At 33.5% G+C, this 22481-nt stretch overlaps 1 protein-coding gene and 1 long non-coding RNA gene across 2 annotated transcripts; both read left to right on the plus strand.

Annotated features, from left to right (window-relative positions):
* Positions 1-3501: 3501 nt before the first annotated feature.
* Positions 3502-8147, plus strand: LOC143237751 (betaine--homocysteine S-methyltransferase 1-like). Its single transcript, XM_076477313.1, has 8 exons — positions 3502-3639; positions 4799-4931; positions 5105-5223; positions 5703-5894; positions 6393-6540; positions 6764-6946; positions 7346-7574; positions 7715-8147. Exons 1-8 carry the CDS (start codon positions 3616-3618, stop codon positions 7887-7889), a joined length of 1203 nt encoding a protein of 400 aa, XP_076333428.1. The 5' UTR covers positions 3502-3615; the 3' UTR covers positions 7890-8147.
* Positions 8148-12732: 4585 nt separating this feature from the next.
* On the plus strand, positions 12733-13955 carry LOC143239368 (uncharacterized). The gene is made up of 4 exons (XR_013021151.1): positions 12733-12969; positions 13226-13344; positions 13513-13602; positions 13736-13955. It is a non-coding gene; the product is annotated as an uncharacterized LOC143239368 (long non-coding RNA).
* The last annotated feature ends 8526 nt before the right edge of the window (positions 13956-22481 follow it).

The raw sequence follows: 22481 nt of genomic DNA on the forward strand, positions 1-22481 counted from the left end.
CAAATATTGTATGCAGCCCAATTAACATTATAAAGTAGTTTCGTGTTACACAAAATTACTGTGGTCACACTGACAATTTCTATTACATTATATAATATGGATATATTATAAACATTAAATTACCAATTATCCCTTCTCTTCTTATTTACGTAAGTTATGCCTTGAAAATTATTATATATTGCTATTATTCTGATATGCCTTAACTTACATTAGTTCGAACATGATTCCTAGCATAGAATATTGCGTAACCATTGATCTCCTAAATAAGACTAACCAGTTCCAACTGGATAACCGAGAGTTCATCGCTCACCACCCTCACATGGCTGGGGACAAAAGTCGCATATCTTGTTTATTTTGAAATCATGCACAAAACTACATGATGGGCTATCTGTGCTTTGCCCACCATGGACATCGAAACCCTGGTTCTAGCGATGTAAATCCGCATACTCACCGGTATGCCGAATGAAGGGCAATCACAGATCTGAAATGTTCACAATACATACTGAATTATGTAAACATTAAAATTAATTATGTCTTCCTAATAAAATTTATTCTTATAAACAAATATGATTAACAAGTCTAAGATCACGTGCTTTTCTAATTAACTCCAAAAAACAAGTTTGGAAGATATTTGTTAATGTTTGATTTTATTACACTTGTTTTATTAAAGTAAAGGAAATTAAAGCCTATTAGAGTGAAACTAATATTGTAAACACTATTAATAGATCCCAACTCATTTCTATGCTGTTAACAGTTATATGTTTCTTATATGATTTTTTGTGCAGGTTGTAAGTCTTTTGATATTTCTTGTGAGGTTATTTTATATTTTAAGCCGATTTTCAATTTAAACTAATTGAAATTTCTGCTTCTTAAAGCTGTTTCACAATCGGTTGTGATAGCAAAACATACGATTGTTCCTTATCAACTCTTTAATGTGTTAAACGATGCACACTTTTAGATGCAGTAGCCATCAAATTAATATTTACTTCCTATTACAGCAATCTATATAGTTAGAGATAAACGTAAAATCAACATGGAACTCAATATGATCAATTAAACGTCTCTACTCATAAAACATAGAATGCATTGTGTAATCTGGTAGGTAACCTCGCTGTTCGTGATATTTTCAGTTATAATGCCGAAGAAAGTATGTCTAAAGTTACGCTCACGGAAATTGACATCAAATAACCCGTATGTAAACTATCATGTCATTGGTAATGTAATTCCGCAATTCAAGCTTATGACTTCTCGGAAGACAACTGGTAAAACTTACCCACTGTCAACTCTGGAGCTACTCTTATCTGATCTAATAGTAGGATTTAACTGTTGCTCTTATAATCTAAACATTGACCTAATGTGTGGAGCGTGATTCAAAAGTTTCATTATACCATATGAGATAAGTCTATAACTTACGAACAGAATAATATAAACATTCTCACTCAAATACAAAGAAACGTTTTGCCACGTCTGCACTTCTTTATCAGAAAGGTGTGTTGATCATGTAAGATTCTTGTACTTTAAAAAATATGGGCTATCATTTTGTGTTAAAAAAATCTTAACCTTACAGCTCAACCAAAGCATAAAGTTGCATAGTTGATTTTCATAGTAATTTCAAATACACATCTTATAGATTTTTGATAAATGTGGATTTATTACCTTGAATGAATACATGAAATGTGAGAATATATAAAACAATATAAACCAAATTAACAAAATTATATTATCAAGCTCTTATAAAAACCTTTATCCCTCAAATACGAACATAAATTAATTGAATTTGAGCGCGATATAAGAGAAAAGTCAGAAACTTTCAGATGACTATAAATAAAGATAATTGTTGCTGTTTGTCGAATTCGCGCAAAGCTACACAAAGTCTATCTACGTTCACTATCCCTAAGTCAGCATTGTAAGACGAGAGGGAAGGCAACTAGGCATCACCACCCACCACCAGCTCTTCAGATTCTCTCTTTCTTACAAATAGTGGGATTAACCGAACATTATAACGTCCTCGCGGCTGAAAGGGCGAGCATGTTTGGTGCCACGGGGCTTCGAAACCGCTACCCTCAGATTAAGAGTCTAGTTCCTTAACCATTTGGCCCTCGGTTATAAATAAAGACTCGCCTTATTAACATCATTAGCTGGAGAAACTTCAATAAACAAACAAGGAAGCTAAAACAAACGTGTTTGATAACAATTGTTATGAGTTTATAGTTTGATTAACTAAAAACAGATGCTCGTACGTGGCCTAACTTTCATAAGATGACCTACTTTTAAACTCTCTAATGCTAACAACGTTGTTTTTTTTCAAATCTACTACAGCCTCCTTGTTATAAAATAACTTTATATAGTGGTTTTCATGAACATGTTGTTTTCTACTTTGCTTAATTTATTTTTACTCATAATTTTAAAATTTAAAATATAATTTTATTCCACTTAATATGACTTCTTTCCACGTACAAATTTAAACTATTACTATTATCAGATTCTATGTAACAATTATTTTCACATTTCATATTTGCATGTGTGTTATTACTGTTTTAATACATTTCATAAACTTGAGATTAATACTCCATTTCCTTTATTCAACCACAAAGCTTACACAAATTTATTAAGCGCTCCACTGTAACTTACAGGAACCGGCATGGCCAGGTGGGTTAAGGTTTTCGACTCGTAATCATAGGGTCGCGGGTTCGGATCACCGTCAAACCAAACATGCTCGCCCTTTCAGCCATGGGGTCTGAATAATGTAACATTATAATGTATAATAATGTTATAATGTAACATTCAATCACACTATTCGTTGGTAAAAGAGTAGGCTAAGAATTAGCTGTGAGTGGTAATGATAAGCTGCCTTCTCTCTAGTCTTACATTGCAAAATTAGGGACGGTTAGCGCAGATAGCCCTCGAGTAACGTTTCGCGAATTTAAAAAAATAAACAAACTAACTTAGAACTAAAATAAAGAAAACATACCCAAGTTGAGCGCCTTTGCTTTCTATCATTACGTTCCGTGGAAAGAAAGTGGCTGTATCAGATACCGATTTAAAAATGAGCTGGAACAATCATTCAAAACACGACTAAAACGCAATCGTAACATAATCTTGAATTTTTTTTATAGATTTTTCAAAATACATAAGTGAACATGATTTGCTACTCACTGTATTATGATTAACTTGAAAGTTCCCTTGACTGTGATTAGCCCCTACATTGCAAGCTCCACAGTAAACACGGTCGTGTTGCTGATGCTCCGTCTTTGGTCGAGTCCATTTTGTTAAGGTAAAGAGGTATACGTAAAAATAATTCCGAAATTAGTATCTGTTATGGGAGATGATTGTACAGATAAACTGTATTTGACATCAGTAGTCTAAGTAAAACAACGATGAAATTTAGGGTATCTCAACTTCTTTTACCTATTTAATAACGGTTATCTAATATTATTCCTTACTTGTTTTTGAAAATGGGAATAGTTAATCACATGACAATCACTGCCTCCTCTGGTATAAATAACGTGTAGCATCACCATGTCGCTCTCGTCAAAGTTGGAGGAAGTTGGAGTGTGAAATATTAATAACCAATAGACGAACAGGAAGAAAAGAAAGACGCCGAAATTTTATATAATGGGACCTGTTCAAGATAACAAAGTAAGTAACCACCAATGTTTATTGTGAATTTATTTATAACCAATAAGAATTAATTTGGAGAGAAACAACGAGTTTAGTAGATCGCAGAGCTTTGAACTTTAATAAAGCTATTAACAATTGAGGATAATTACTGTCAAAACTAAGAACTGTTATAAAATGACATGTATTCAAATGCTCACTTCATTTGTATTATATGCATTTCACAATTAAAAGTTGTAACTGTCAGAATAGCAGCCTGTAATAAATAAATTACAGTTTGCAGTTTCTATTGTAGTGCTAATATATACTTCATTGCATGTTTTTTCACTAACAGTATAGTGTGCGCGAACATATTCTAGGAGAAAGAATATTTAAACGTATTGCTTCTAAGTTTCAAGAAGAGGAAATATTTATAAATTTGCAAATCGTTTGGAGAAAATTATAATATTCTTGTAATATCTAAGTTTAAGCAAAACTGCACTATTGGAGAAATAGTGTAGTTAACGTATTATACAGTTTCTTTCTTTCACTCACGAGTTTTTATTCATAGCAAAAATAAGTGATCTGTTAGTGTTAAATAACACTTGACAAAATAACTGTTTATTATAGGGTGATGTGTATTTATAGGGTGGAAATAGGTATATAGGGGCGTGATTTGTAGAATTTTAACCTCGATCAAAGTTTCTGCATGTAAATATTAACATAGGTAAACAGTCTGAATTTATAATTTCTTGTTTTACCGTTCCAATTATCCAATTATATCCGCTCCTTAATCCTAATTTTTAAATTTTATTTTAAAATCAAAATTATTTGTGGATTTACCTAATAAAACATGTGGGTAATAATACTTGAAATTAATCTGTGCTGAAACCAACTGTGTTATTTAAGAAAAAGTAAATCTCTTCAGTGGCTTAGAAACTTATCTGTTGCCAATGAAAACTGTTTATGGACAACACTTGTAAGTCAGTGAATTTTAGCTATTATATACCCTATTGTTTTATACGTGTATCTTCCAAATTATTGGAATATCAAATTACTGACATAACTGATAATTTTGGTGTAATTAATAAGGAACTTTCTTTGATCAGAAATTAATATCTTTGACTTTAACAAAAAGCTTTTATATTAAAGTTATTGAATTTGAACTGAATCAAGTTTCTTCTTTTTTTTACTAATAAAGAAGGGATTACTGCAACGTTTGGAAGAGGGAGTGGTCATTGGTGATGGAGGATTTGTGTTTGCTTTGGAGAAACGAGGTTATGTGAAAATCGGACCTTCGACACCTGAAGCATGTGTCGAGAATCCAGAAGCTGGTAAGAAAATTTAGGGATATTCATAATAATACCAATAACTTTAACAACGATGCCTTATTCTCAACCACTAGCATCTTGAGAACGTTTATAACGTTATGAATACTTGCCATTAAAATGCTAATTCTTATTCCTTTTTTACATTTCATATTTATTTTATATTTTATGTTTCGTAGTGCGTCAACTTCATAAAGAATTTCTAAGAGCTGGTTCAGATGTAATGCAAGCCTTCACATTTTATGCCAGTGATGATAAACTAGCAAACAGGGGAAACGAAGCTGGAACAAAATTCACAGTAAGTGTGGGGTCATGATATTTACATTTGTTGCTTGAAAAAATTTCACTTACTTTGCCAGCTTTACAGTTCTAATTATGTCAGAGTGAGAAGGTGCAAGAACTTCCAAACAAACAGTGTACTTGATTTCTCCAGTGAATTATTTTCTTTTTTTCTTCTTTAGGTTTAAGTTTCTAAAGGACAGGCTCATGTGGGGTGTTGCCCAAAAGGAACGAAACTCACTAAAGACTTTTTAGTATCTTCTCACCTCTGCCTTTCGTAAGGAATGCTTTCCTGTGTATATCACATTGTCCTGACAAAAGTTGTTAGCAATGAATACTAGAGAACATATATACTGAGGTTATGTTTAGTGAGTAACAATTTTGCATCCCCAGAATTTGCGATATGGGGTAAGTAAAAAAAATAAAGGAAAAAGTTTCGAATCAAATATTGGTTGGGGGTAAAAATTATAGCTCTATTCTTCTGGTATTTCTTTTCAGGGGAATGACATAAATAAAGCAGCATGCAAACTTGCTCGAGAAGTGGCAGAAGAAGGTGACTGCCTTGTTGCTGGTGGACTTTCTCAAACTCCAACCTATCTGTCAGGCAGGAATAAAGAGAAGGTGCAGGAAGAATTTCGAAAACAGGTCAAAGTGTTCACTGAAAATGGAGTCGATTTTCTTATCTGTGAGGTATAGTACACTTATGAATGTCTTTAGTGCTGAATTACTTCGGTAATAAGAAAACTTGAGCTGTTGAGTTATTCAGAAACTTTTCAACTTTTTAAGCATAAAGAGAATGAGATAACTGAAATAAAAAACCGAACTTAATATTTCGTATTGGATATTATTAGATACATAGTTCTAAACATACATAACATTGTGATGAAATCTCATTTAAGGTATAAATATGACTAAATTTCTCCTATCTATGCTGTTTCCAAAAGAGTAATACATTGTTACAATTTTTTTTTTAAAGGTTAGATAAATATGTACAAAAATAAATGCTACTTTATCTTTGGTTTGTTTATAGAAAATGTACTCTTGTGGTCGGATGAATCTGCTATTTTAATGTTTACAAACTGGTTCCATATAAATTAAACAAATTGATTTACACAAATTAAGGGCTTTGATTGGTTTCAATTCAAAACTTCTTTCTTGTAAAGAATTACTCAAGGCTTTCTTTTGCAGTATTTTGAACATGTTGAAGAGATAGTGTGGGCTATTGAAGTCTGCAAGGAGACAAAGTTACCTGTGGCAGCTACCATGTGTATCGGTCCTGAAGGTGACCTTCATCATACCTCGTGTGGAGAGTGTGCAATAAAGTTGGTTAAAGCAGGTACTCGTCAATATCTAGTTTTGTGACGTAATGTTCATTCCATTTCTTAAGTTTGCTCTATACAATCTTAAGCATTATATAGTGTAGGTTTTGTCAAATAATGTGCTTTGATTAATCTTTGTTAGTTTTCAAACTTGTACTTGTACTTTTCACAACAATGTTTTGGGTGTTTTTTGTATTACTACAATATTTATGTTCTTCTAATCTCGTTTTTATTACGAAGGTGCTGATGTAATAGGAGTAAACTGCCACTTTGATCCATTTGTATCCTTGGAATCTGTGAAACTTATGAAGAAAGCTCTGGATGTTGAAGGACTCGAAGCCTACCTTATGTGTCAGCCTATAGCATTTCTTACTCCTGATGCAGGAAAACAGGGCTTTATTGACCTTCCAGAATTTCCATTTGGTAAGTTGATTGTACCTAAACTCGAAACATAACTTTTAGAAATTCTAAAGTCTTAAATCGCAGTCAGTATGTTCTGAGTATGGAAAATTGCAATATTAATACGAAATATATGACAATGAAACGTATATTTTATAGTTCAATTTTAATTATCTACTTACTAATAGGAGGAACTTTTGAAATTATATTTCTCTTTAGAATGACTGCAATACAAATAATTTTAGGTTCTTCAAATATAATACATTGTTTTAAAAAAACCCACTAATACGATAAAGTGGTAAATTATTATCCTAAAGAAAGACTACGTAAGAAGGTTTCATAATTAAATTTACATAGTTCAGAAATGCAAAGAGAAGATAAACTTCCAAAAATACGTTATTTACTGTTGGCTTTTATATTCAGCATTGGAACCGAGGATTTGTTCAAGGTGGGACATACATCGTTTTGCTAGGGAAGCCTATAATCTTGGAGTCCGTTACATTGGTGGATGTTGTGGTTTTGAACCATATCACATCCGTGCTATTTCAGAAGAGCTTGGAGAAGAAAGGGGGAAGAAACCCAAAGCATCGGAGAAACATGACATGTGGGGTGAAGGGCTGAAGATGCATACCAAACCTTGGGTTAGAGCAAGGTAATGTCCTTAGTGTATAGATGGATAACATCAAAAGAAACTTGTTCTATTTAACCATCTGTGAATTTTTAAGGAAGGTTTTCTTATCTTTAATTAGGAAATAATACTGTGGTTACTATTTATCCCATTTTGTTTTTCAGAGCTCGTCGTACATACTGGGAGAAGATTAACCCTTCTTCTGGACGCCCGTATTCTGCTTCTTCTTCAAAACCCGATAACTGGGGTGTTACAGCTGGATCAAAAGAATTGAAACAACATTCAGAAGGGACAACGATTGAAGAACTTCAAGAGGTCTTCTCGTATATAAATTCTTAAGTTTTTTAATTTGTAATAATTCTTGCTATATATTAAACTTTAAAAGTTCCCGAACTATATGCATACTCTAAAAGGTATGAAAAATGCATATCAAGAAATGCTTAATTAAGTTTATTTTAAATATATTTTTGAGATGTCTTTTTCCCAATTGTATATGTACATATATTTGTTTTCTAAGTACTGCAAATAATCTTCTTTTCTTTTGTCTTAACAGGTTCATGTGTGCTTAGTTTGATTATTAAAAACTACTATACAAAATTCGATCAGTTTCAGGAATTACTTGCCAACATATTTATTGAATGGAAGCTTTTAAGCTTGTTTGATAAATATCTCGTTAGGTGATTAGATTTGATGTAAATCTTATATTACATGCACAATGTAGAACATTTTGAAAATGGAACAGTTAAATATATTTAAAATACAAAACATATAACAGTGACAAGATACGTCAAAATTACGTCAATTAAATACTTGCATATATAGACTTCATAGTTTCTAAAATATAAAAAATTCATGTATTAGTTAGAAGTACACATAACAGTTCATAACTAGGAATATAAAATGTAAGACTACAATGATTAAGGGAGCAAAAGTTTCAAGTAAATATAATCATTTCATAAGTTTGCTCATAAGTAATGGAGAGTCAGTGCTAATCTACGGATTCACAAGTCTAAAATTAGCAGTTCCATCCCTGACAGTAAACACAACGGATACCCCGATGTGGTTTTTTTACAACACACACTCACCAATGCTCAAACGACGAAACATTATTCCGTGATGTATAGTTTAAATCTAGCAAATCGGCCAACACTATAAAACAATAGACTTTTTCTCTGGATTTGCAAGTTTAAAATTCAGCACGAAAGGATTGTGATTATATTAGCAATATGTTTTTCAAATCTTGCGTCACTGCCTGAACAACCAACTTGTTTAATGACAAAGCTCGTCAGTTAGGATGGACAAGAAAAAAGAGATGATCTCAAAAAATTATGTATTAAACTTTTCGCCCAAGTTCCATGACTCCACTCTGAATTCAACTTTGTCTCAACACAACAGTCTACAATAAAACATCTACTGTATCAGAATAGCCTTTACATTGGAATACTGCATCACATTACAGAGTTAGTCAAACAAAGAAAGAAATATAAACAACCTCAATGTAAAAAAAACTATATTCAACTGAAATCCATCATAGAACGAGCTTTTTGTCCGTAAGATTACAAGACCCTCAAAATTAGTATCTATAATACACATATCAGTCATACGTTATTAAGTGCACAGTAATATTTCCTCATAACATTTGCGCCTCTTCATCATAATAGCTGCCACTACTCCAAGGGAATGTGACTTTTACGAAACTACACTATTCTTTTACAGAAGAATATTGCTTTGTCACACACACACACAAACAAACATTTCTGGCTTTTTTGTCGTTCGTTTTTCAATCTACAACTATTCTAGTTTGGGACAATCCAATGGTTTACTTTTGTTTTAGCAATGTGCAATCAATGGTCACAAAAGAATCTTCATTTGCTGGTTTTTCAACTTAATAGAATATATCGATGTAATAATAGAGAGGAAGCTCACAGAATGTAGTGAATACATTGCATTGTGAAATATTACCCAGTAGCTAATAAAGCAACAAATGCTACCTCTTTTCCATAATTGATATTTCAAACATATGGCTGGCCTAACCATGAAAATGAAATTGTTTATATAGACAGTTCAATTTCACAGATTAGAGGTCGAACGTCCTTTCAGCTGTTGGATTCTAATCCAAACAACTCTCCCCCCAGTGGCACAGCGGTGCCTCTGCATACTTACAACGCCAGAATCAGGGTTTTTAAATTCGTGGTGGGCAGAGCACAGATAGCTTATTATGTAGCTATGCAGAAACGACAACAACAGCCAAACAAATTTCCTCGCTCTGATAATCGATGAAAACTTGCATAAAGTAAACATCACTCAGTAGCTGGGAAAGTACGTGTTGCCAGTTCTTTTCAGTCAGAAGTTGCTTCCCATATCACTGTGGTCAATAATATTGGTATATTGCGCTATTGTGCACCTATACTTGTTTGTATAAGTGTCTTATACTACCTGATTCAACACTCTACTCTCCAATGTCAGCTGTCTTCACGTTCTCTTGTTTTATAGCAAAGAACGTCCATGTTAGTTCTGGATCTATTAGTTCCTCCTCTCAGAGAGTTCTTAAGGGAAGGTGGGTAAGTGAAATTTGACATCGAATGTCCAGTAAAACTGTTAATATATGGCTGTGTATTATGGCAGCAAAAATGGTTTTTATCTCAGCTTGGTGTCCTGTAACGGGACATTCAATAAACAAACATGGTCTTACTATGTGGTGAGTTAAACAGTCTGTGTTGCACTTACGAATAACGTGCTATTCCCATGTTGTACATGTGTAACACTGTAGTCCAACATCCAAATATCCTTCCAGTTTTTTAAAGTTCATAATCCTCTTCAGCGATGCATGCTCCATCTTGAATGTGAGATTTCAACCATGCAAGCAGACTTCATATAGCTTGATGAATACCATAACAACACACACTTTCCTCTGAGTGTGTAGCACGTATGTATTCTTTCCTAACTATAACTACATACACTTTTCTTTTAACTCTGCAGAATGAGTGTGTAGCACGTATGTATTCTTTCCTGACTATAACTACATACACTTTTCTTTTAACTGTGCAGAATGAGTGTGTAGCTTATAAACACCCTGTCCTGTTCAACCCCATCCTCAAACTTCTACATCTCTCCTCTGATTCCACAAACAATGGCATTGGTGTCAAACAGGAACTCACAACGCTGCTGACAATATAACATTATCTGTATATCCACCAAAGCATCTGTATTCAAAAAAACTTGAAACTCTTCGTCATGTCACAGGCTAGGAGTCAATCTTAAATCACCTTGATTATTGGAGAGTCAATAAATACACTTTCTATATCCATGATTGACCAAGAAATTGAGCTTATGTACACAACAACACACACTTTCTAAATTATAACTTTAATCGTGTCATTCCTACCTCTGATTAATCATGGACAAACAGTAGACTTGAATATTTTACAAAATAACAAGATATAATACATAAATGCCAGACAATTTCCACATTACAGCCTTCAAACATAATATTTGTTAGTCTCTTGAAATTGGCAGGAGCATTCATTACATGGTACAAAAGGCATGACTTACAAATCAAATAAATAGCCCATTGTGCTACAAGTAATTTTGGTTCTATTTTGTTATCCAGTTTTACTTGCGATCATCAAAAGGCCGGGTATGAAGTGCTAAACCATTAGACACTTTCAATTTGACCGGTGATTCATCTACTCATGGTAACAGAAAGACATCAATACCCGTTTGAGCATACGCCTGGTATATATCAGGCCAAAACCTATTATCACCTTCTTCATTTCTTTAAGTTACCACTTTGAAAGGTTGTATGATCCCATTCAATAATAACTATTTTATTTCAGTATTCGCTTCGTCAACAGTGGTTTAGTGAAGCCTGTGTAGCAAGTATTTTATTGAAATTCTCAATTTCTATGTAACTGTAAGTGATTATAACTCTCACCAGTTAGATCTCCAGTGCAACAAATACATCAGCATACTTATCCAGCAAGTCATTTACTGTGGTGTTGAAATGAAACGGATGCTGTAATCCTCAGAAATCAGTTTTAGATACACTGGTAGCAGAATATTGTTTTTTAGACTCAGTATGAGAACAGAAACACTCTAACTAGAGATAACATCAATTGCGACCACTTTACTTGTCACCCTGATTATTATTTCAGCTTGGCTATGCTGTCATCCAGTCTCCAAGCTGTGCATCTATCATATACTCTACAGCCTAACCAGACAGACTATCCAATTTCAGAATCAGGCATTCCATGATCTGGAAACCATCAACTTCATGCATTGAATTGCTTCAAATGCCCCAATACATTATTCATATCCTCTTCGGCTGCCTTTTTCTCTGTCGAAAAGAAATCTCTAAAATCAGTGAAGAGAGAAGATATTTCGTAATATTTAAATAATGGAATTTGCTAAAGATAACAAGGTTAGTTAAATAATATATATTGAATATTAGTTGAATGAATTTGTAAAAACCTGTCGTTTATTTTAATAGGTCGCACTAGATACTGATATGTCAGAAAAATAATCCTAAAACAATGAAATGTCTTACAGTTTATGTAAAGATTATTAATCCCCAAAGTACAAATATCTCTTCAGCATTTCTTGGAACTTTACAGCATGGAAAAGTTTGAATTTATTGTTTGCTTCTGGTAATGAGACGTTTGGTTTCATAGACGTTAACAATGTGTATGTGTTCAACATTAAATTCCTTTTAAGGAAACAACAAAATCTACTCTAGAGAGCAGACCCGTTTCATAAAATCATTGTGTGTCTATTATTAACTTTAGTTCTGTATGCTCACATTTTTAGTAAGCTTTTATTATTATGTTGTTGTTGTTATATTTTATGAATTATAAATTATCTAATAAAAACGCTCTTTGCACAAACATAATTCTTCTAAATTACTAGAATTTGCAACTTATCTTTCAGTAAAAGCAAGTAAAAATAAAAGTGACATCGATAAGATATCCCTTTTCATGAAGGTTTGTGATATTTGATAGTTTACACGCGTATTAATAATTCCAGAATTTCTGAAAACAGTTAAGAAACGGAAAAACAAAACATAATAACATTACATTGCAAAATTCGCACGCCTTAATAAAGTTTTCAGCACTTTCTAATTGCAAAAAGTATCAAACTGATTAACCTTGTGAATTTTAACCATGACATATTAATATATAAAATTATCGAGCTAATGTTTAACTCTTAAGTAAATGATTAGCTCGCTTTCATTAGAAATTAATGTCATTTATTGAAGAAAGATTTTTTTATGTTAATAAAGAAGGGTTCACTCCAACGTTTGAACGAGGGGATTGTCATTGGTGATGGAGGATTTCTGATTGCTTTCGAGAAACGATATTATGTTAATGCAGAACCTTGAACACCGGAAGCATGTGTCGAGATCCCAGAAGCCGCTTAGAAAGTATTAGCAAATTTGCTTTATTCACAACTAATTTATTAAATGTCAATGATATTTTTTTTAAATCGCTAAATTTTATGTTAAATATCAAGTAAATACTATTTCTTATTTAAGATGTTTACCATAAGTCCTAGTTCTTAATCAGTAGCTATTTCAAATCACTTATATTCAGTTGAAATGTGTTATTAAACTGGATGAGGAAAATTTTGCTTTGATGGTCGTTTTCAGTACATGTTTGAGTATTTTTGTTTGTTCTTAGTACGTCAATTTCATAGAGAATTCCTCAGAGCTGGTTCAGATGTGATGCAAGCCTTTACATTTTATGCCAGCGAGAGTAATCTAAAATACAGGGGAAATGAAGCTGGAGAAAACTTTTCCGTAAGTATATACATTGTGATTATATATTTTATGTTTCTAAGTATTTCATGCTTTTCATATTTACCTCACCAGCTCTGCAGCTATAATTATCTTTGAATGACGAGGTAAAATACAACGATGTATTTCATTCTTGAGTGGATGGTTATTTTATTTGTCCTTCTCCTTTAGGTTTAAGTTTCTAACGGACATGTTGATGTGATCCAAAAGAAATTACCCTCAATAAGGACTTTTAGAAGATGTATGCTAGGGTTATGTTTGGTGAGTAACAATTTTCATCCACAGAATCTGCAATATGGGATAAGTAAAAAAAAATAAAGAATGAATATTGATATTCAATGTGATTATGAGAATAAAAGACGACTAATCACATTATTATGGTACTGGTTTTCAGGAAGATGAAATAAGTGCAAACTGGCTCGAGAGGTATCAGAAGAAGGCGACTGTCTTGTTGCTGGTGGATTTGCCCAACATCCAAATTACCAACCAGGTACAAACAAAGAGAAAGTGCAAGAAGACATTAGAAAACAGGTTGACGTCTTCGTCGAAAACGGGGTGGATTTTCTAATTTGTGAGGTATAATATTGTACATTTATTCACTACTGTATTTCTTACTGAACTGTTTTGTAAGACTTGTATTATTAAAATACTTGGTATCGAATTGTTGAATATATTTGAAGTGGAGGTAAACTTCCTAGGTTTATTTTAAGAATAAGTTACTGAAACGAACAACGAAGAAAACTTCTACTAAACATATTTGCCGTTTCCTTTGAGTAATAAATTCTTATTCATTAGATTGTGAGTAATTATTAAATAACATGTAAATCTCAGTTTATATTGCAGTTTCTCGCTTAATCACTTTACGTATTTTAACAACAAAGAAATGTTACTATATTTTATTTCTACGGATGATATTTGTCGTATTTCATTATTATTTTAATGTGTTTAATGATTTAAACAAACGCAGAGTTTTACACGAAGAACTGGCAGTTTCAGTTTTAATCTTTTATATTCCAGGAATTAGTCAGAAAATCTCTTTCTCACAGTATTTTCAACATGTTGAGGAGGTAATATGGGCTATTGAAGTTTGCAGAGAGACATAGTTATCTGTGGTAGCCAACATATGTATTGGTCCTGAAAGTGACGTAAACCACATATCATGTGGATATTGTGCGGTAAAGATGGTTAAAACAGGTACTCGTCAATTTTATATTTCGTCTGTTCTTTCATTGATTTTGTTTATTGGTCGTTACTGTTATCAAACGTGGCCAAGTACTTTTCACAATAACGGTACAAATTACCATTTCTTCAATGTAATAGGATTATGGATTCAATTCTCTCTAAAACTGGAATTTTAGTGTCTTCCTTTTTAACTCATGAAGGTGCTGATCTGGTAGCTGTGAATTGCCATTTTGACCCCTTCGTATCTTTGTAAGCTATAACACTTATGAAGAAAGCTCTGGGTGCTAAAGGACTCAAAGCTCACCTTATGTGTCAAACTTTAGCATTTTTAACTCCTGTTGCAGGAAAATTGCGCCTTTTCCATCTAACAGAATCCCCACTTGGTAATTTGATTTGCTGTATTTTTCTTACAAATATTTATAACTTATAGAAGTTCTAAAGTTATGGATCCCAAAGAGTATGCTTTGGGCGTAAGAAAAGTATGGCTATAGGATAAATATTTAAAAGTACAATTTTTATTACTTAGTTTAATATTAAGCTGCAAATTTTAAACTTATTATTGATGTACAGATTATTGTCTTGGATGTTTTAAAGTCTGTTAAAACAGAAACTTTGTTTGATTGATTTGCATAAATATTAGTATCTGTGTTTTACGAGTATCGAAACCTGATTTCTAGTATCATAAGTCCGTAGACATACCACTGTGCCACTGTTGCGGTTAAATAAAGACCTTCTCACAAAGCATATTTTAGAATATTTTATGAATAACGACTTAAAACACCAACAGAGTTTTTTGTAGTTTAGTATTTCTTGTGATAAAGTATTTATTTTAAAACACGTCAAAGCGATTGTTGTTCAGATACTTATCGCATTGTTCTCCAGCTATACAGTAGCAAGAATCTGGGGTTCCATTCCTCATAGTGAAAACAGTAGGATAGCGCAAATTGATGTTGCCTTAAAAGAAACAATATTAAATTAATAGAAAATAACAGACACCCTTGTGCAAATTTATTGAAACAAATGGTCATTTTACAATGTTTTCAATATGGCGGCCGGTGTAGCTCGCTGGACCCGCTGATTTCCTTTAAATGTCATTTTCTCACACAGACGGCGTCATTAGCTGTGTTTTGCAGTACGGTCGATCTATTTTTGGGATATTTTGAGGAATATTACGTCATTTAAAATTGATTGCGTTGGAAAGGCAAAGAGACCAGTCAAAAACAACTTCTTACCAACTCAATGAAAAAAACGGTATCAATGGGGTCTGAAATGGACAAAGAACAACGGAGGAAAGTGTTATTCAGTGACGAGACTCATTTCTATGTTCAGGGTCAAAGAAGTCTGCATGTTCGCAAATCTCCAGGTGAGAAACTTCGAGAATGTCACATCAATTAGTTCGTAAAACATCCCTTGAAGAAGATGTTTTGGGACTTTTCAGGTACTATGGCATCGGAGGCTTACATATCATAGAAGGTATGATGCGAGAATTACAGTACATCAAAGTTTTGCATAAAAGAGTCGTTCCAGAATTGAACAAGAGAGTTTTAGATGGATCTGGCATTTTTCAGCAAGATCTGGCTCCGTGGCACACATAGAAACTTGTGAAGAATTCTATGAGTACAACGTGAGTCAAGGTGCTGGACTGGCCTGGAGACTCTCCGGACTTAAATCGTATTGAAAATCTTTGGGCGATTTGTAAAGAAAGACTTCGGGAAAAAGACTGTACTATGGAAGATAAACAAATTAAGGCCATAACTGAGGTGTGGTACCGCGATCCAAAAATTACTAAAGAGTGTAGTCAACTCGTGAACTTGATGTGAAAGCGGATTAAAGATCTTTTGAAAAATAAAGGCGGTCATATCATGTATTAATGTGCGAGTAATTTTTAGATTCTCAGAAAAAAAATGCAAAAAATTGAAAAAAAATCATAATTTTCCGTCTTGTTTCAATTAATTTGAACAAGAGTGTAAGTACAGTTATGACAGAAAGTGTTCGTACCCCTGCGTCGTGAGTAGTTTTTTCCTTGTAACTTAAAACGTATCACGATTAGGATAATGAAAGTAAAGTGTATAATACATATTATAGTAACTCGTATCTACATAAATTTGTATCTAAATTGAACAACAAATAAACTGTTTATAAACAAATAACCAAACATATGAGGGGCAGAAAGTGTTCGTGTCTCAACTTTAACAGTCAGTTGTATAGCATTTCAGGTGAATTTCTTGGCGCAATCTCGCCTCATAGAGCTCCATGATCGTTTGACAGTACCCAACTGGTATTTATTACCATTCATCTCTACAGAAGGCCTCCAACTCTTGCAAGTTTTTTTGGATGACGCTGAAAAAAAACAATGACCAACTGGGACTCAGGTAACACAGTTTAGCTTAGAAATTTGCTTTCAGCAAACGTCCGTCTGATGTATTGAAAAAAATATGGAGCGAGAACACACACTCAGCAATGTAGGTCACGAATACATCTGCAGATGCTCGAGAATAAAAAAAAAACAAGAAAAGAAAAACACTGTGAAGTTATCAGCTCACAACTTTGACTATGAACCAAACAATCAGCAACCTCATTTAACAGAGCCAAACAATGGGACAAAAGAGAAACCCAGAATGGAAAAATGAGAAAAATAAAATGTTAACAGTTTCTTATTTTTTCAATGTATACAAGATGGGGAAGAAAACATCATGTGCCTATATGATAAGACGAACTTTGTACAATGTTGATCTAAGCACACCAGCTGTTAAATATGCCAGACAAAACAAACATAATGTAATTTTGCCTATACCACTGCTACAGATTGCAACAGAGTAACAGTTGCACATTTATTTTAGTGTCTACACTTGTTTCTGTATACTTTCCTTTTTTGCATGTGGCGTATATTCTTCAATATGTGTCACGCAAGTCCCGCCTGTTCTTGAAACGTGTAGAGAATTCTTCAGAAAGGATCAACAATGTACTATGTGTGTATATATATATGTAATGCTAGTGATTGACACTATTGTTGAAAGTGAGCTTTGTAAAAGGTTCTAGAGTCTCGCATGAATCCTATAAAAAGCGGCCAGCCAAAAGACGGGAGTAAGAGAATACTATTGGACAGCTACAGTCAATATGCTATAGGCCTAGGAAGTTATAACTGTATTTAACGTTTATTAATCGGGAAACTACCGAATTGCACCACAAACTTTATAGGTTACTAACATTACAAGCCATTCAACTTTAGTGAAATACTTCGGACGTGGGTATTTCTACGATGAGGTTAAATAACGTGGTGCTCTCATCTGTCCCTATATACTTCATTAAACATAAATTTTTGATTAACTGAATTGACACATTTGTTGTCTAATTTATCTTTTTTGCTTTCATATCAGGCACTAACCAGATAGGTTTCTCGGATAATGGTTAGTGAAAGTGGGTTTTTGTAAAGTTATCCTGTTTTCCTCTCACATCCAAATCTTGGGTATTGAGATTTACAAATTCCGGCCCACTATGTTTTTCGTTTTTACGAAGTGAATAACATTCCGTACTCCGCTTTCTGTGACACAACCTCAGCTGTACCCCTGCCACTCTGAACACCCTCTGCACGAGTTTGTTGATTTTTTTTCACGATTATTCCTAACATCCTGCCCCACTTTCCCCAAGTATTATTTAAACCATGAGCAGGGTGAAAAGAGGAATTATTCGAAAGTCTTACCACATCTTTTGTTTAGATTTACAATAGTAAAATAAATGAAGAACAAAAAATCGTATTATTGTCTGATGTTTAGTTCAGCGATATGTGAAAACATATAAAACTTTACTAGCACAGAAAATTTTGTTAGGAATATCATATTTCGAGATGGACTTCTAATATATATTCAGAATGTTTAATCAGTACGAATGAAAGGTATTGCCTAGAAATGCAACACTGATGGCTACCATGAGGTAAGTAAAGCGTACGTTCTTGGTTCCTTCTTATCAATATTCGTGTATACCACTTTAAATATTAAAGCTCCTACGTAAAAACATTATCACTTTATTTATACTGTATATAACTATGCAGGTAAAAATGCGATCTCTTCTGCATAATAAAATTGTCATGATTTATTATATCGGTTTATTTTTCCATATATAACATATTACTGGAAAGCTATCATACATACCTTTGAGTCCTTATTGGAAATCTCCCATTATTTAAGTAACCTGGGAGAAGTTACGGCTGCACTGTTTAATAGTTATGATTAAGAAGATGGCACAAATGATCACATCGAAAAGTTACAATGGTAAAAGTCGGAGAAGGTGCAATTTCACATGTTTATAATGTTTGCCTTACAAGAAAATGTACCCAATGGCACAGCAGTATATTCGCGGATTTACAACGCCAGAAATCAGACAGCCAATACTGTAAATTTGTGCTTAAATTCAAACAATAAACCTCATAAATGAAATTAATATTCACATGATTACAGTGAAAGATATTTATAAACTCGTTTTATAATGCATTTATTTTGTATTTAGGAGTGGATTGAACCACCAGCTATTTGATGCATTATTGTTAAGCCAGTACACAAAACGTGAAAAAATTACTAGATCGTTATGAATGATACTGACCGGACTGATCCTTTAAAATATCAATCCGTTCCTCTCTGTATTCCTTATATTGCATAACAAAAACTAAAATCAATCTAAATTTTATGTAGATGAACATCGTATAAAATATCGAAATGAACAACGTCGATATAATTTTAATTCTGATCAATAGAACGAAAAACAAAATATTTAATAAATTTCTATTTACACCAAAACAAAAGCCCCTTGTGGCTCATCGGCATGTCTGCGGAGTTAGAATGCAAAAAACCGAGTTTTAATACCCGTGTTGGGCAGAGCACAGATAGCCCATTGTGTAGCTCATTATTTTCCTACATGAAATGGTTTGAATCAATCACTAAACCTTACTTTGACTTCTATTATTTTATATGGAAGCACAATATAGTATATGAATTCGTTATTGTTAAATAAAGACTGGATATTAATTAATGCTTGGGATTGAAACTCTGAAGGTTCATGTCTCACGGCATTGTCAAAAAACACACGGTCCCACCAAATCCCGCTATTCAGTCACATCAGAGTAGCCCAAAAGTTGTTTGTGGGTGTAGTTGGCTCGCCGCTTTCCCTATATTCTAAAAAATTAGAAATCAAGGACAGCTACACGCAGATAGCCACATGTGTAGCTTTTTCACAAAAATTATGAGATAAACAAATACTGCTTTGCTTTTATTATTAATCAATAATGGTTAAACTAATTTGTATATATAACAAACAATGTTTGGAATAATAAAATTACAGATAACTAATTTTCTGCTTTTATAAATTTATTATCCTGATTACGGTACATTGTCAGTTCTTTCTTAAAAGTTTTTAAGATATAAATTATATATATATATATATATAAACGTCGTTTCATACAAACAACCACCTTGAAATTTCAGCAGTGAGAAGAGTTCCTAGCGCTCTACAACTAGAATACGTGTAATTATATTCATGCGCTTCAACATGCGATCGAACAATGTTAGAAGTATAAATGATTACGCTTTATTGAAGTCAAGCAATCCTATACGAGGGTCTATCTGGGATAGCCAATCCTAATTTCGAGATGATAGAGTATAGATAAGACAGCTATCTAGTTAACACCACCCGCCGTCAACTATTGCACTGTTCTTGTAAAATTTAATAGTTGGTTCTTACTGTCGCTCTTACAACGCACTCACTGCCTTAAATTACGCAGCGCTATTATCATTTTTTTGGGTATAACGAGGCACGAACTACGGAAACCTAGCTCAACATTTTACAGCGCTAAACACGACGTTATGCCCAGCAGCGGAAATACAAAACTGATGAACCTGAAACTTTCTTTCTCTCTCTCTAATACTGTATATTTTTCAGAGATGAAATGTGTAAAACCGGTTGATTTTTAAACATGCTACAAGATGACAATAAAAGCATTGTTTAATTAGAGTCTTGTTATTTATGGATCTGTGAGTAACTGTTGTGGAGTGTGTAAACAAATTGATTGTTTTAAAGTAAAGCTTTAAATTCATCAAAGTTAGCTAACTACCAGTTCCAGAAGTAAAACGTATATATAAATCACGACAATTTTATATAATTTGCCTATTTATCAACTTTTGTTTTTTGAGACATGTACTACTTTTAGGAGCATGTGATTAACTATCATCCGTAGAAACTAAACAAAATAATCCGCAACAGAAACCTCTTATCTAATATCCTAAATTACACATCTAAACGTAATAGCTAAAATAAACAACAAACATTCAACACCATCAACTTATCACAGGAATACAATTATAAAGTGCGTAAATCAACGAACTCTTATGTTCAAGGATCCGTCCTCTCGCCACTCCTGTACATTATTTTTGTCAGTGATATAAGTTTTCCCAGTTTAACGTACACTTACAATTCACAATACGCAGCGACATTGCTATCTGGAGTATCCCTAGAAACCCACTAATAGCCATGTCTCTAATTCAAGAAACACTAAATAATGTCTAGAGCTGGAGCAATAAGTGGAGAGTGGTTTTAAATCCAACAAAAACGCAAGCAATCACCTTTTCATAGGAAATTAAAAAGACAGAAAAACTCTGGAAAAAGTAAACATCACACTTGGCAGTACGCCTATCTTCAAGAGCAAACACATCACGTTCCTTGGCATCACATTTGACTCAAGATTAACATGGAAAAAAACATGTTAACAATATACACTTATCCATCAAAAAACGCATTTTACATTTAATGACGATATCTAGCAAACATTCAAACTGCTCACCAGAGACAAACCATCCAAATATACAAGCCTTAGATCCGTCCGTTAATAGCATATGGATGTCAAGTCACATATAATATGTCTAACAACACACGACGGAATGTCCAAATACAACAAAATAAAATATTAAGAGCAGCAAACAGACTACCATCATACACACCGGTAAATTATGTACACAAAATCAGTAACGTACCAACTCTTAGAAATAGGCTCACAGAAATATCACACAAATATTATTTAAAAGTAGAACATAGAAACCAGCTAACCGCATCACTATGTAAATTAGCCAGTGCACCTACAAAATACATTTCATAATACAACATATTTCATCAATCACAAATCACTCAACAATATACACAAGCACAGATAAAGTAAATTCGAGTTTATATTTATATGTATTTCTTTTTCAGATTCGGGCACAAGACAGTTAAAACTTTCGGTTCCTGTTCTGTAAAAGTGGGTTTTCTCGTGGCGTTCCCGTTTCCCCTTACATCTAAATCTAAAGCATTGGATCTTTAGATCCCAGCCAAGGCAACGCTATTGCCCATCCCTGAATTGGGTCGTTTTACGTTGATATCTGCTTGTCGGGCTCTAGCCTGGCTCACTTCTCCGGTGCCGCCTTTGTTTTGTTCCCCCTTTCTCACCCGTTAATTCTCTAATGACTCATCACACCTTAACCAAGTGAAAATTAAACCAAGCAAAATTCCAAGCACGGTTAAATAATCTGTCACGTGAGGGGACGAAGAGGAACCACAACGTTTCTGATCACCCCCGTTAGGAAGAAAAGTCTTGAGCCTTCTCTCTCTCTAAACTGAACCCCGGCCAAGAGCGTTTGCATTTGCGTTTATTCTCATGTACAATCTTTCTTGAAATGATACGAGTTTTCTCCAAGAAAACAAAGAAAAATTACCTTCAAAGGTTTTTTTTCATAAAATAGCTTTTGTGACCCAATGTGTTACAATTTGTCCCATATTTAATGCACAACTTTAGAAAAAATAGAAGGACATTGTATAAACCCATGATGCAAATTGATAATGCAGGAAACCCACGAAGAACGTTACGTTTGTGACGAGTAAATTAACGCATTTTTGATGACGAGAGACTCACTTGAAATAAAAATGTATTTCAGAACAGC

The sequence above is a fragment of the Tachypleus tridentatus genome, chromosome 13, assembly GCF_004210375.1.
Source record: "Tachypleus tridentatus isolate NWPU-2018 chromosome 13, ASM421037v1, whole genome shotgun sequence".
NCBI classification, from domain to species: Eukaryota; Metazoa; Arthropoda; class Merostomata; order Xiphosura; family Limulidae; genus Tachypleus; species Tachypleus tridentatus.